The following is a 16,632-nucleotide window of genomic DNA, read 5'->3' on the forward strand; positions in this document are numbered from 1 at the left end:
CACACACACACACACACACACACGCACACACACACACACACACACACAAAAAAAGTCTTGAAAGTTTTAATCTTCTTCAGGCCTCTTTTATGCCTTAGTTATTCCTAATGTTAAAACTGGGATCAAGTCAGGTAGTTTTAGCAGATTTACTTTCTTCTTAGTCTCCTTAGACATTAATTTGGGGACTTTGCTAAGTTTCCACCCATGTTTCATCTTCAAAGTCTCATCAAAAAGGTCTACACTCATCTTTCCTCAGTTACATCAAGTCTGTGAGTACATTATTGTAAACTGCAACCCCAGACCATAATGTCCCCATTTCCAAACCTCTGTTGGTTGGTTTTTGTGGTGATGTACCCTGTCATTCATTCTCCAAACAATGTGTGCAGAATTCAGTGTTGGTCTCATTTCACCAGAATATTCCCTGAACACTTGATGACATCTCATCTTTTATTTAATGTTGATCAATTCTTGTCTCCATACAGCCCAGAAAAGTCTATTAAAATGTAGATTTTGTTGCCCACAGTTTCATATCTAACCAAAAGAAAGACATTTATAGTCAGCTTTATTTAAGCCATTAATTAGAAACAGAATCAAGCAGGTGGAAACAAGGAATTTGACTTCAGTTTCCGTCACATTGTAATCACAGTACAGTGACAAACAGCAAACTGCACTATGTAACAAAAACATTGAGTAATTAAGGACTGAGGGGACAAAATAAGGACTAGTAAGAAGTGGGAGGATAATCAATCAATTTCAACCATCTTTCAACCTCTGCACATTAAGATCTTCTTCTGGATGACTTTTTATTTTTTAACTACATTTACTAATAGTAAAAACCTCTTCAGGGGAGTTATTCTACCAGTATTTTGCTGATTTGTCTAAATGTTCTATAGAAAACTTTAATAGAGCTCCAGCAGTGTAAAATATTGAATAAAATGTTGTGCTATATGACTGGCTTTATTTTTACTCTTATACTTTATGACACACAAAACTACAAATGAATCGTCCTTATTGTCTCCAGGTGCATTCTGGAGACAATAAGAATGGTGACAAGCTTTACCCAGAATGCACCTGGAGACAATAAGGACGATTCATTTGTAGTTTTGTGTGTCATAAAGTATAAGAGTAAAAATAATATAGCTTGTGCAGCTACTGCATTAAGTATTCTTCTTATGGAAAAACTGCTTCAGATATATTTACCTTTTTCCACCTCATTTTCTTTATGTGCTTAATATCTACTCCCTGTATCAATCTGCTTTCTCATTTTGGGCTTATTTGTGTTGTCGCCTCTGTATGTGTGGATAATGTCGATTCTTACAGACCTATGTGAATTTAAAAATGTCAATGTTTTCAATACTTATTTTTCCCGCTGTGTACTCACCAGGCATCGCATCCAGCTGTCTGGTGATCGCAGCCACAACGATGTCATTCTCCACAATGTATGCCATCTCGTCCAGCAGGTCCTCTTTATCGAACGTGATCAGGGCATCAGAACAGGCATCCCAGACCTAAATGAGAGACTCATTATGCCTTTGGTCTGCAAGTCTAAAAACTGAATGCATCCTTTCTTTTCTCTATTTATAGCTGGAGTGGGAGATGCGGCATTTCATTAAGGTTAGGCTAAAAACATCAAAGCTGGAGGGCTAAGTTAGCAGTTGTCACAACGATGGACAGCTGTCTACATCTTAATGGCGCTCTGTGGGACCAAGAGCCCAAATTACATTTCTGGTGTGGATTTGTTTTTGCCAAACACTAACTAGGAAATACAAATAAAAAATGACATGTTTGTTAAGGTTACAGAGTAAGTCAATATTTATTCACAACCCAAAAGCAGCATAATGAGTTATAATTTTAAGCTAATGTCACTCCAACCCCGGTAGAGTCAAACATGAGGGCGTGAAAAGTGTTTGCACAAGGTTAATCCTCTCCTGGACGGTGACTATGGTGACAAAAACCCATCATTCTGCAGTAATATGTTGCTGCACTGCTTTTACTTTTTTTTCAACTTGCCATAAAGTAGGGGGATATACCCCACAGTAAAACCACTAATGGTAGTTGGTTTGCAACTTGTGATAAGTGGTTGGGAGGAAAGATTTACTGAGACCAGCCCAAAAATTGTTTTGGTTTTGTTAAATGCTGGTGAAATGATGGAGCTTTGGAGCTGAATAAGTTATTGCTTTTTGTCTAAGCTTTAGAGAATATTCCCTCTTAGAACTTTATAGAACAAAATGTGGGAAAACTCTTGCATCCTGTGCAAAATTCTCAGTGCCTTGTGGACATTTCAGGAAGCCTTTACTAGCGGGAAAGCGTGCTATTTAGAGCTGACCTTCTCTGCATATTTTCCAGCTCTATGGTTGACATGTATATGACTGAAATTTGAGTGGCAAACAAGCCAAAACAGTGGTAGAAGAGTGAAGGTATAATGGGAGAGGTACGCTACTATAATAACTGTAGGGCAATGCATGATGACATCTTGGACCCAAAGAGAAACCCTGCGGTCAAGTGTTTGGTACACAGCAACCACATCTGACAAGAGGCACTGAGGCTGCGCCCGCAGCCGTAAAGTGGGTTAACTTTGCAGCAAACAACCACTCTCCTAATCTTTCATCTTCTCGTCGTTGTTCACATGAATCTTCATAATTAGAAGACGTGGAGAGGAGGTAACAATTTGAAACATCAAAATGAGTTACTCTTCATAGAAAACATGGCTTTAATAAATAAAACTTGCACAGTCAGAGAACCATTCGGCGCTTTGAATGTGCCCGACATTGGCCTTCTTTAAATATAACTCAGGTTCTTTGGCATTTAGGGTGCCACAGGCGCAGCAGAGCTCCTGAAAAAGGGGCATAAATTGCCCAAAGGAATGAGCGAAATGCATGGTACATAAAACCACCTTTTGCTATTTTAATGCGAACAATTACATATCGTATACATGATTATATGATGCTGCATTGTGTTGCCTGCTGATTAATCTGAATGAATGAGTACAAGTTGAATGTTACAGATTTTTCTCTCCACTAATTGTACAGTGCTACAACTTATGGATGACAGAAATACATATAGTATGCCAGTAAAACAGAGTCTGGAGGAGACATTAGGGAAATTTAAAGTTGCATAACAAGGAAATTTGTTGAGATATTTTGCATTACAGAGATATTTTCAACTGGAGAGCTATCTTTTCTAAATACGTATTTAACAAAACAACACAGTAGCAGAATATAAAAGTATTTACATTCCTTTTTTTTTATTTACATTTTGTAAAGTTGTTATCATAAACTTTAATGTATTTTGGGGGGATCTTGTAATAAACAAACACAAAGCAGTGCATAGTGGTGAAGTGGAAGGGAAACAACACATCGCATTTTTATTCTTTTAGAAATAAAAACCTGAAAGGTGTGTGCGCTCCCATGAGTCAATGCATTGCAAATATGAATTTTTGTCCAGTCTTCTTTGTAAAAACGCAAAAGCAAAGTCATACTGGACGGAGAGTGACTGCTGAAATTTTACATTTGCTCCCATGCTCCAATACCTGACATATTTATGAATATTCTTGGAACAATTGGATGCATCCCTGATCCAACATACCAGAATCTAAAGAATTGTTAATGAACAAATCTTTGGGAAACTTGCTGACATGCCAAGAAGGTAATGGTAATTCAGTCTTTTTGGTTCAGGTGTTTTGGTGGAGCCAGGGCTGAAATGGGACCAAAAACGCTCCTGTGATTTTTGGCTATGGCGCCCCACCATAATTATTTATACAACATGCAAAGGTACACGACGTACCAGAGGATATATTTACACATTGTGTTTTTTTGAAAGTCAAAATAAAGCACAGCAGCCTAAGGGAAGGAGAGTAACTGCGTTAAAAAATTAAATTGACACGTTCTCTTGCTACTCTGTTGGTCTCGGGAGATGGCCCATCTTGAAGTGAAAGTGATATCTCTAACAGAGATGCATTTTCACTGTTTTACGGAATATACTGTTTATACAAAAACAGAAATATGCCATCAAAGCGGCTCCTTAAAGTATGAAAAACAGAGAATTTTACTAGTGTTACTTCTCTGGTTACACTTTCGTCGATAAATCATCTATTTCAGCAAGCAATGTTTCTCTAATATTATAAGATATAACACATGCTACAAATTGTAACTTTATGGCAACATAAAATAGCACTAAATTGAACATCGAGCAGCATATTAATTTAACATAGCATTATTTGAAAACACAGGCCATCTCTCACCCACAGTTTGTGCTCAAAACTGTAGTTTTGTACACCAATCCCTTGTGACTCTATAACCTAACATTATTATCCATGTTTTTATGTTTGACAAAATTAAACAAGTCTCATAATCATTTCCTGTGTTTCAGAATTTCTAGATTTGGCTACATCTTTCCCAGATAGTATTTAGCGAAAACTAAACACATGTACTATGGCTTTATGTGTTACAGCAGTAGTAACAAATAATCTGTGTTACAGCCGTCGTAACATATAATCTGTGTTAACACAGATTATATGTTACGACAGATTATATGTCGTAACATATAATCTGTGTTAACACAGATTATATGTTACTGTAGCTGTAACACATAAAGCCATAGTGTTACTTTGGCTGTATGTTTAGGGCCATTGTTTTAGGGCCATAGAAAGTGAACCTCCATCTGAGTCTCTACTGACAAAATGTATTACAGGGCGGATCTTATTTTCGTCCAGCATTACCTCCATTCATCTTCCCACCCTAGCCAGCTTCCCCACAGCATCATCCTCCTTCCACCATGCTACCAGGTGGTAACTTCAGTGCATGTTTAGTTTTCTACCACTCACAGATGTCCTTGTGGGTTTTGTAATTGTGTCACAGTGTTTACATTCTCACATGGTGGAGTAAAACAAGCTTTGTGAGATTTTCAAAGCTTGGGATATTATTTTATAACTTAACCATCCTTTAAACTTTTCCAGAACTGTGGCCCTGACCTGCCTAGTGTTTTCCTTGGTCTTCATGTTGCTGTTTGTTCCGTGATGTTCTCTATAAAACTTTGAGATCTTCACCGACAGCTGGATTTATACTGGGATTAAATTACACAGATGAACTTTATTTATTAATAACACAGAAGGCAGTTGATTGCATTGGATTTTATGGGTATCAGAGTAAAGAGCTAAAAACAAATGCAAACCACACCTTTTTTTATTTGAAAAACAATGTTGTCATTTTCTCTCCACTTCACAATTATATGTTTCATTGTGCTCTTCTGTCCCATGGATCAGCAACCTGTACTACCCAGAGTCATTTTTACTATTACTCATGATAAATAAATGTATCTTGAGCTGCAAATGATCCAACATTTGAAAAAAATGCAATGTAAAAGATGTAAAAATATCAGGTTTTATAAATACTTACAATATAACAATATTGGTAAAGAATCATAATTTTATTTCTATTTTGAGGTTTCAGAACGTAGCAACATATTAAACAAAAGATAAGTTCTTCACCTTTGTCTTAAAATTTTATGCCATTATACCATTAAAATATATTGAAAAGCTGTTAAAATTGACATTTAGATTTAAGTGCTCAATGCTATGTCATTTTGGACCAATTGGCCCCACAGATCCCTGGTCAATTGCAGTGAAATACAAAGAAACATGTAATTTTATTGTAATAAAATGAGAAAGACTTAAAGAAAATAAGCACTATTCCAGGGCACTGCCTCTAACATTTTCTTACATAAATAAAATCAACAATGTTTTGTCATAATTAACATATAAATGTACCTGCATCCTTTTATAGGGTTTGCATCTCATCCTTGTGATTTGCTCCCATGCTCCAATACCTGCAAAAAAGATATATATATATATATATTTTTACATTAGAAGATACTCCTGAAAATATCTGCAACTAAAAATATGAAACCTATCAAAAAGACATAAAAATGTAATGGTAGGTTCACAGGTTTAAAATTAAATTTGATACCGAAACTCTCCAACCTTGTTGAAAACTTTATAACAGTCATAAAGTTTTCTTTTGCTACATCATAAAGAAGTGTAGATGCAGAACATCTTAATTATATTCAAAATGACTATATGATGTTTATAGTAAGAAGCCAGAAGAATAGTGGTTCCATAAACAAGTTATTGGTTAACCTTTTATATTTTGCATAAGTGCCAGTGGAGGGAATCAAGGTCAAAGCTAAACAATGTTTCACATTTATACAGCGTTTTGTATGCATTCCTCCACCTTGCACAACTGTGTTTATTTCAAATATTGTAGTGACAACTTGTAGCCCAAAGCAAATACAATTTGATCCCAACAACCCTATAAAGAATCATTTAGAAAAAAAAATGCTGCATTCAATGTTTAATATACTATATACTGGAGAGACGAGGAGATTATTTAAGATTTGTCTTCGGCTAGTAAGGGATTCTCACATGTTGAGGATAACCTTTTGTAAATTGATCACATTTTCAAGTTATCACAGCATTACCACAATAATTTATGACACAATAATTTATGTATAACACAATCTAATTGTTTTAATTAAAACATGAAAGCTGAACATATTCATTATTATTTTAAAATTGTATTAGAATATTTTGTTAAGGAGACCAAAGGGCAGGCCAAAATGCACCGAAGGAACTGCACATCTTTTATTGCTTTGGAATGACTTGAGACTCCCCAGAATGAGCCGGAGAGTCTTGCTGGGTGTGAGAGGTGTCTGGGTATCCCTGATGCACCTGTTCCCCCCACAACTCTGTCTGGAATAACCAGAAGACTGTGTTGAGGGGTGAATGGAAAGATACATGGGTGTTTACAATTGGGTTAACTATAGGATTAAATTCTTGTTGTTTTGATTTTGATATGTAGAGTTGCTTGTTATGATATCTGATTAGGTAGAACCTGCAGTTAGCTGTTTAACAGAAGTTTCAATCAGAGCTAGCCAATTCCAGGTTTATTGAGGAGCGGTGCTCCTACAGTTTCAACAACACAAAGGTTCTTGGTATTAATGACTGAGACATTTCACACACCTGAATTTGTTATAATTGTAAGCAAGGGAAAGGAGAATTAACCTTTTTTCAGCCAGCTGACCAGCAGTATGCAGTAATGGATGAATGACTGCATTATTCTAAGCATCTTACAGTAACTAAAAACTCTATTCCCTCCAGTATTTTCAATGGCAGCTTATTAAAATGACTATAAGCAGCCTATTGCTATTTAAGATAAATGCAAATTATTAAGAGCGAAGAAATAGAAAATCTGAAAATATGCATGCATTTTTTTAAAATGCATATTTTAGAAGAAAATGAAGGCATCAAATGGCCAACAGATTTAACTCCTCGATCCTCACTTTTCCTGGCTTTAACCTTCACAGCGGTGTTCAGAAAAACCTCTTGGCTGTCAGGAGACTGATCCCTGCTAAGCCTGAGTAACTGAATGTCTGATCCCTAACTTACCATGTGGGGCCATTTAAAGGTCACACACACACCCACAGCATACAACATGTTTAGAATAAGACAAATAAGATAGAAAATATCAGGTTGACTCCTTTGTGTTAAACTGTCTACTGTACCGCTGAGGAGTGTGGCTGATCCTGGACTGATGGAGCTGACTCTGGTGCTGTAGGTGTCAGGCACTCTGTCCATTACTTTCTTGTGGCCGGCTTCTAGGAGCAGAATCTTCTTTCCTGCCAAGTTGGGATCCATGCCTATGAGAATTGTATCATATTAATTATAGAGCCTGCATGAAAATAACAGCCTTCACATATGCTCAAGTCTGTTTGATTATAATGTGGTGCAGACACATTTCCCAATGCTGTTATTATTTTTTAGAGGGATGGAGATCTTTAATGAGTCTATTTAAAAACAAATTGCCTAAATTAGTATAATAACAAGTCAGACTCACCTAGGGAGCAAGCCATTGCAGATCCAACCATCCCTCCCCCGGATATAATCACATCATATACCTCAGTTTTAGAAGAATCTGTCCTATTTTCTGAACACACCAAACCTCTCCTGATGATATTTACAGCTGGTAAGTGCTTCTCTGTTATAAGACATCGACCCAGTCCGTTTATGACTAGTGGCGCCTTTGTGAGCTTGTGCATTATTTTCTCTTCAGTCTGATTTCACATTAAAGAAAAGTATAGAGTCCAGTTCGGGAGTCTGAACGCCGTCATACAGCAACCAGAGAGAAAGCGTCTCCTTGGATATGTCCTAATAAAGACAGCTGTGTCCTCTCTGTAATCCAGCCATGTTGTGTTGACAAGCAAGCGCTCCAAAAAGAACTGCTTCCGGCTTCCCGTCCAATCACAATCGACGTAATTTACGTCTCCATAAAGTTACGTTTCGCTTCTGTCCACAGGCAGCGCTAATGCTGCCAAAACTCGCATTTGGCTCACTTCATAAGAGTGAGCCAAATGCTCACTGTGAGTCATGAATAAATACATTTATTTCATGACTCAACTGATATGCTTTACGGAAAGTTTAGAGTACGCTTCGAAAGAGGGAAACACTTCCTGAAAGTCATCTGTTTCCAGGTTAGTAGCTCATTGTTAGTTTGTAAATATAATCGACTCGTTTTGCTTATTAGCCGCTTATGAGCGTTAAAACATATATGAAAAAGTTTCCACACATGTATGCATAAATACAGAAAAACCCAGCTTCTCTGACCCGGATTTTTTTTATTTCGCTGAGAACGCCGATGTGTTGTTGCCATGGCAGCATACACAGAAATGGCGCCGTGCGCTGGACTTTTTCAGTGTCCTAAATACAGTAATATTTTATGTGTTGCCTACTTATCTTCTTGTTTTGCTAGTCACATGTCTCCAACGACGACACAACCAAGACTATTAAACAATTTCGAGCAATCAAACTGAGAAAAAAAATGACTTAGAGCATTGCAAACAAACTTAATCGACACAAGGTAGGACAGAATTTAGATTTTCCCACCGGTTGTGCACCGCAGTGAAGTTAGTTTCATAAATCGGATCAACCTTTAGCTAAACGCCGCTACTTACCGGAGCTCGAATATCGAATATCCAACTTGAAACTAACTTCACTGCGGTCTATTACGCTTATTTAAGCACCTTATTTTAATTTTTCAAAAACTTAAGAAAAGAGTATGCTCCCTATTTTGATTATTATTATTTGGATTAACCAGTGGTTTAAAAAATATTTCATTGGTTGTTTACTAATTTGAAAGGTGAATTAGACAGTAGTTGATTGTTTACTATTTTATTCCTCACAGGAAGGCAGTTGCAGGGACTTTAAGAGGGTAAATACAAATGATACTTAAAACTTAAGAGTGTTTTTATTCTTGAGCTGCACAGACATTACTACATTGATACAAATATTGGTTTGCAACTTCAAAGGCTTGACACATGCTAGCAGGAAGAGGCTGAAGTCAAACTCATAACTTTCTGACTGCAAGTCACCTACTCTTCCAACCCTTACTTATTTATATATGCACAGATACTTTATATTGTTGAACAACATTTATCTTTTCCTTCCCATTCACAACACTTAAAATCCCAGCAAAACGCATTGGGATTTGATTGTGACAAAATGTGTAAGATCGCAATGATTCTTTCTTCAACAATTTAGTACCAACAAAATGTGAAGATTGTCTTGAGTAACAGTTAGATCTGACTCTTAAAGCCATGGGTTAATTATTTCTGACCTTCTGTTTTTTTCAACCCTATTCATTTTGTCATTTCTATTTTTTCCCCAATAAAATGTGCATGTTGTCAATAATCCAACTAAACTTTTATTTTGGCTTTGTCTCACTATATTTTTTCTGTCTGTTTTTTGTTTTGTTTTGTTTTGTTTTTGTGCTTTAAAACAGAAAAATAAAAATGTCAGAATGTGACACTTTGCTTGTGGAAAGACTCCGATCAGAGCTGATGCTCAAGGCTCACCTCAAGGCTTTGAGAACGGCCCTTCAGCTGCAGCTGCAGGAAACAAAGAGCAGACAGACAGAAGAGCTCGATGAAAGGATTCATCAGAACACTCTCTTGTCATCAGACAAAAATCAGAAGTATGATGATGAAAGGTTAGAGCATGTGAAGCACACAATTGTCTATTTTGTTTTATTAAATAATAATCTATCTCATTAAAATGTGCTCACTGTTTTTCAGATTTGTAGAAAGGAGATCCACCCCTGCATCTGCTCTTAATTCAGACAAGAAGGCTTTCCAGTATCACAAACAAAAGCCTAATATGTTTTCTCTATCCATGGTACCTTCAACAAACTCAAAGCACTGTTCTGTCAGGGCACAGCAGTGTGAAAGGTGTCCTTCATCTAAAACAACAGTGCAGAAGAAAGAAGAGGAGGAAGAGGCTGAGTGCAAGAAGAAGTTTGGCGCTGTTCCTGTCCCGGGCCACGTTATTCAGCCCATCTACCAGGAGATGATGGAGCTTAGAGAGAAGGAGAGAAAACAGGGCCATGAGCAGAGAATGGAGTTCCTGCTCTCCATTCAGAAACCTTTCAGCTTTGAGGAAAGAGACAAAAACAAAAGAGAGAAGGTCACGGCAGTGGATCCAAAAAACAGTGTTTGTGTTCAGAAAACATTCCACATAAACATGAAGGGTACAAGACAGCAGAAAGGTGGGTGTTCTTTTTCACTGGGTTCTATTGTTGTAAGGTACATACTGATAACCAGTGGGAAGAAACAGTGCAAGTAGCTCATTTGGACCAAATGTTTTTTTGTTTACTTGTGCTTTGTTGCCTTCTAAACTCTAAGAGATTAATGATAATTTCCCATTAGCAGACCTGGGTCGTTGACCTGTATCAACATATAGAATGGTTTTCAGTTCCTTTATTGTTATTCCTTTATTCCCCCCAGGGGGAAATTTGTTTTGCAGACATTTCAAACATACAAAACAACATAACTTACATAGACAGTGTTAAAAACAGGCAAATGATACAATCACCAACTCATAAATATATAAAACGGAATTGTAGCGCTCAAATTTAGGGACCTGATTGCTGTGGATACAATGGAGTTCTTCCACGTGTTGCTTATAGGAAGCCTGAACCTTTTGTCCAGTGGGAAGAAGCTGGAACTCCAAATCTAAAGGATTGTCTGGACAGTGTAGGATGAGCCTTGATTTATGAGCAGTATGACAAATAAAAATGTCGTTAAGGAGAGGTTGGGCTATCTCAATTATCTTGTTTGCCACAGTAACAATTTTGTTTAGACATTTTTTATTCTGGACATTTACGTTTCCAAAGACGGATTCAATAAAAGACTTATAAAAGAGGCTCATAATCCTAAAAATATTTAGCTTTCTTAAAAAATGCATTCTCTCCTGCCCCTTTTTATGGATTTGATCAGTGTTCATATTAAAGGCCCCAGGGAATGGGGGCTAAGGTGCTTTACGGAGGTCAATGTTCATATTTTTTGCTTTTGTAATGTTTAGTTTTAAATTAATTTAAATAGATTATTCTACAGCGTAGAGAACAAATAGGAGAAGGGACAAAACACACATTGAGTTAAGAGTTTATGTTGCAGAATTAAGAGTATTATTGTATTGAAAGCAGATGAGAAGTCCTTGAACAAAAGTCTTGCATGAGTCTTTGAGTCTTCCAGATGTTTATAGAGTAGATTCAGGAGAGTGACGGCACCATCCTCTATATGCAAACTCAAACTGCATCGGATCCAAGTGTTTCTTAGCTTGAAGCTGTAGTTCTTTTTTCTTTCCAATGCCTTCATTACTAACGATGTTAGGACTATGGGGCGAAAATTATTTAGCTCTTTAGGCGCTTTTACTTTTGGCAATGGGAATAATGATAGATCTTTTCCATATATAGGACATTTTTCCCAGTTCCAGAGACGGTTTAAAAACACGCCACTAAGTTGCTGTGTGAAAAGTCTCCCTGAAATAAAATCTGGGCCGGGACTTTTATTAGGTTTGCTTTTCATGAGAGAATTTTTTATATCAGCTGGATCAAAGAATACAGTGACAGTTGAAGGCACAGAGAGATAGTTCTGAACTAAAACTATCAAGCCTAATTGGACTTTCTAACCTTTATAACCTTGGCTTGTCAACTTTGCCCCTTAGTGACTGAATATTAAACAGAAGGAAGAGGGATGCTATTTAGGCCTCGTTTTTTAAGACGTATCATCACACTGATTAGCCTGATTTGTCCTATTTTCCGTCGCTTTTGCGTTTCGCATTTCGCATTTTTCCATGGATAGAAATTCCATGGAAACGAGGAAGCGTAGCTCTGGCCTGTTTAGTTTCAACATAAAATCCCGGGAGTAATAAGTCCGACAAGAGCCTTGGCATTCTGCCAATACCAAAGCAAGGTAAAGCATAATCCAGACCAGAACCACAGCAATGAGATGCATCGTGTTCTAGGTCAGTAAAAACCACATGATTTTTCCATCATACCGATCTTGCAGTAAAAGTTTCTTTTGATGAGAGACCAAAAATACCTGGAGTTATTCAAGGTTTTCCATGCTTTTTCAGTGTATATTGAGTCGACTGCATTTGTTGCAGTAAATCCACAATTTCTAACATAACATTAATAATAAACGTGGTGTATCATTTTAGTAACAATATAAATAGTAATTTGCTCCTAATAAAATCTATTATGTTTTACATTTTATTTTAAAAAATTCATAATCAAGAAGATACCTTGAAACAGGAAAGTTTTAACTGAAGATTATCATAACATAATGCCACTTCACTGGTAATAACAAGTTTGGTTTGAGATGAATTAAGGTTTTCCTTCTGGGAATCACTTAGTGGTTTTCCTGCCAAGATCCCTTTTTAAATTACAGAAAAATTAAATAATTTGTTCAGCACTTTTTAATTAACATTTGACAGAGACATGCAAGTGATGCGGCTCATATCTCTGCACAGATCAGCAGGAAGTTTGCAGAAACGTCCAGACACAAATAGCTTCGAAACAGCAGAATCCGGCTCAGGCTGGCTGCCCAAAAGTTCGCAGCGCCGATCATACCAGGAAAAAAAAGCTGGGTTTCTTGGATGAGGAGCCGAGCTTCAAGCCGAAAATCATACCCGAGGTCCCAGATTTTAAAAGTCTGCACAAGGCTTTGCAAAGGGAAGCACTGGAGACAAAGCAGAGTCAAGATGTGACAAGGTGTCAGCCCTTCTTCTTGAGGACATCTGCTCTTCCTGCAAGGAAATATAAAAACTCCCCAGAAACCTCACAGGTGAGCTTTTTTTTTAAGAAGATGAGACATTCTATGTTAATTCAAACAAATTTAATAAATCGGGAATGTTTATTTTATTTATTTTTCTTTTTTTTTTTTTTAGAGAAAACTATTTTATGTGGAGTGAATTATTTAAAAATATTTTTTTCAAATCTGATTACATAGGAATTATAGTGATTCATTTAATCCTTTAAAGTAACTGTAAATGATCAATTTCATCTTGTAGGTTTTATGTGTAAAAATAACTGGATTAGCAGAGGACTTTTAGACCTTCAGCACACCAGATGGTTTCATGTTATGGTTTTGCACCAATTTTTTTTTTTTTAAGTCTCTCACACCTTCTCTGCTTGATGGATAGTTTGAAACATATCCACCCACCATGTTATCAAGCCTGAACCATTTTTATTTTCAGTTAGTTTGGAGCTTCCTAGATGTAATGCTTCTGACCTCAGATTTCCTAATCTGTGGCTTCATTTATCCCCTTAAATTTAGCATTTTGTCTTTGTTATTATTTCTGGAAGCAAATCATTTCAGTTTTATTTTCCTTTGCCTTTCAATTTTATGTTACAAGAATCTCTCTTATGAATGTGACACTGTTATGCTCTAAATGAATTAAAAAACATTTTTGTGTTCACAGTACTCCAAAATAATGTGTAGTGAGGCTGAGATTAAGAATATGTCAAGACTTGGATATTACATTTTTACCGTACTTGACAAGAAATAGGGAAAATTGCACCAAGTGATAAAAATCTGCACAAAATATTTTTTCAACTAATTGGTATGGCGTGGAGAATATTTTTATATATTGCATCAGTGATTAAACTTTGTGATCACTGAACGTTTTCTGCCTATCTTCTTCTTGAGTTCGCTGAAATTGCAGTGAACTCAGAAAGTACAGGTAACTTACTAAACATTTCAGCAGGTCTAAAAAGATTGTCTGACATTACCTCAAAGTAATACAGTTTTTTCTTTACTTGGATAATGTTTCTGATTAGTGGAAAAAAGATTCTTGGAAACATCCGTTTAAATTTTGCGTCTTTGTCATGCACAGTGCTCTAAAAGTGATTAGTTGTTAATAATAACGAACATAAAAAACAAAAGCAAAAACAAGGCACTGGTTATATACCTTGTGTTTTCTGAAGCAATTAAATTTTTTAGTTTTAGTTTCCAGCCAGCTGATCACAGACCCTGTTGTTTCTGGTTCTTTACTTCTACAGGTTTCTAAAATGAATAATCTTGGTAGGAGCAAGTCACTTGGAGCCCTAACACTGATATCTACAGACACTCTTCCCATGTACATCACAGATGCCGTGAGGCAGCGCTGTGTCGCCATCAGGTGAGTTGCATTGCTAAGCAGTTAACTAAAGACAGCGCTCTTACACATTTCTAATATCATATTCGTCCAAGGGGCTGCACGGTGGCACAGTTGGTAGAGCTGTTGCCTTGCAGCAAGAAGGTTCCGGGTTCGATTCCCGGCCCCGGTCTTTCTGCATGGAGTTTGCATGTTCTCCCCGTGCATGCATGGGTCTTCTCTGGGTACTCCGGTTTCCTCCCACTGTCCAAAAGCATGACTATCAGGTTAATTGGCCTCTCCAAATTCTCCCTAGGTGTGAGTGAGTGTGTGTGTGTGTGTGTGTGTGTGTGTGTGTGTGTGTGTGTGTGCGTGCATGGTTGTTTGTTCTGTGTGTCTCTGTGTTGCCCCGTGACAGACTGGTGACCTGTCCAGGGTGACCCTGCCTCTCGCCCAGAACATTAGCTGGAGATAGGCACCAGCAACCCTCCCGACCTCACTAAGGGACAAGGGTGTAAAGAAAATGGATGGATGGATATTTGTCCGAACATTTTGGACATCTGAGTACAAAAATTAATCTTTCAAATACCACAAACCCCCCTCAAATTGTTCATAGTTACAAAAAATTGTTAATAAAAAAATATGTGAAATAACTCATCTTTTATTTTGGAAAGAATGTAACCTTAGTTTTTAAGTTAAACTGAAAATACTGGCACCGAAAATGTGTTATTTAGAAAATGGAATAAGGAGAGTACTAATAAAATCTGGGTCTTTTGTTTGGATAACTAAGCTATTTATTTAGGATAACTAAACAATGTTTTCATGTTAAATATTACTTATCCTGACCTAGAAATGATAAAAGCCAAATTTCAGACTTTTCCAGACTTTGTAAGAGATTTTGTCTCCACTTTAGATCTATAATCTGGTTGCTCAACACATAAAAAGATCTGAAATCACATCACTTTATTATTAACTATACAGAAAATCAATGGAAATCAGAGAAAGTAAAAACCAAGAGAGTGCAGAGTGGTTAAAAAGCTACCAGATGAGATCCCAAGCTATGAAGAAGACTGTAGTGCTTCATGCAAAGTTGCTGGATCCCCACAGCAGCCTGAAAGACGTGTGTAATGGAAATGTACAGCGCCATCGGTGAGTTTCACAACTTTCAACTTCTGAATGTTATTTTGCAACATCCACACATGATGGGAACAGTTGGTAAAACTAATCTTTTCTTACTTAAAGGGAAGCTGATCTGCAAAGAATGAAAGATTACATGAGAGAATTAAGAGACATGAAGGCCCGAGTTCATGAGAGGGCTTATTTGTTTGAACAGGTGAAACAGGTACGTTACTTAAAGCTAACACTTTATTACAAAATGCTCTCTAGTGTAACTTAGAGATTAACTTAGAGATTTTTTGACAGAATAATGCAAAGACCCGTGCAGAGCAGACATTCAGGAGAAAGCTGGAAAAAGCTGGGATTAAAGAGCAGTTTGTTGAAGAAACTGGTGAATCATTCAGATTTGATGATACTGATACGAGCTCTGAAAAGGAAATTCCGAGCAGGTAAAAGAGTTTTTTTACAAGCTTTGTTCCTCTACTGTGCAGTACAACTGTATCCAGTAAATATATGAATAGCACTACTGCCTGAGAGCCAAGGACTTCATGTGGTTTGGTTATATTACATTACATAATTTTCTGAGCTTTCCCTGCAGTCGCCAGAGAATAGAGAAAAAAAAACCCATCAGAGCCAAGTAAAAGTTCGACGTAATTATAATATAGGCATTTTCTAACCCAAAATATCTGATTTAGGGAGGAAAATGTAGAAGACGGGAAGAAAATTGAAGATGTGGAAGACAAGAGCGTGAAGTCCAAAGGGGAAGAAATGCCATGATCAAAAGGGTTCAGGAAGAGCTGAGTTTTTGTGGTCTCTCCACTAGAAAACAACACTGTTTTTAAAAAATGATTCATGTCACAGTGAACACCAAGGTCCTGATTGTTTAGGATGTACACCTATAAATTATGAAAATGCAAATCATGCAGACTTTACACTCTCAAAATCTTTAGAACTGAATGAAAATAACATGTTATACATTTGCATTTGTGCATGAGTAATACATGTTGCAAACTTGACTTTTGAAGATGTAAAAAAAAAATAATAAAAGACCACCA

At 36.9% G+C, this 16,632-nt stretch overlaps 2 protein-coding genes across 6 annotated transcripts in view; one reads left to right on the forward strand and one right to left on the reverse strand.

Annotated features, from left to right (window-relative positions):
• coq6 (coenzyme Q6 monooxygenase) overlaps positions 1-8,264 on the reverse strand; it is a 14,361-nt gene extending 6,097 nt beyond the window's left edge. Inside the window, exons 1-4 of the mRNA XM_008400213.1 lie at positions 7,890-8,264; positions 7,558-7,692; positions 5,765-5,823; positions 1,382-1,508 (exon numbers count right to left, since the gene is read on the reverse strand). Of these exons, the coding sequence (XP_008398435.1) occupies positions 1,382-1,508; positions 5,765-5,823; positions 7,558-7,692; positions 7,890-8,091 (523 nt within the window). The 5' untranslated portion in view covers positions 8,092-8,264. The remainder of the gene's footprint in view (positions 1-1,381; positions 1,509-5,764; positions 5,824-7,557; positions 7,693-7,889) is intronic.
• Positions 8,265-8,328: 64 nt separating this feature from the next.
• Positions 8,329-16,502, forward strand: fam161b (FAM161 centrosomal protein B). 5 transcript variants are annotated; one of them, XM_008400218.1, is made up of 11 exons: positions 8,329-8,523; positions 8,802-8,909; positions 9,234-9,260; positions 9,831-10,037; positions 10,123-10,592; positions 12,857-13,170; positions 14,388-14,506; positions 15,443-15,610; positions 15,704-15,803; positions 15,884-16,026; positions 16,273-16,502. In XM_008400218.1, exons 4-11 carry the CDS (start codon positions 9,841-9,843, stop codon positions 16,352-16,354), a joined length of 1,593 nt encoding a protein of 530 aa, XP_008398440.1. In that variant the 5' UTR covers positions 8,329-8,523; positions 8,802-8,909; positions 9,234-9,260; positions 9,831-9,840; the 3' UTR covers positions 16,355-16,502. The 5 variants fall into 5 exon arrangements, with proteins under 5 accessions (XP_008398440.1, XP_008398439.2, XP_017158059.1 ...); XM_008400217.2 differs by having other exon boundaries at positions 9,831-10,022; XM_017302570.1 differs by lacking the exon at positions 9,234-9,260.
• Positions 16,503-16,632: the final 130 nt, after the last annotated feature.

Source organism: Poecilia reticulata, linkage group LG22, assembly GCF_000633615.1.
Source record: "Poecilia reticulata strain Guanapo linkage group LG22, Guppy_female_1.0+MT, whole genome shotgun sequence".
Taxonomy (NCBI): domain Eukaryota; kingdom Metazoa; phylum Chordata; class Actinopteri; order Cyprinodontiformes; family Poeciliidae; genus Poecilia; species Poecilia reticulata.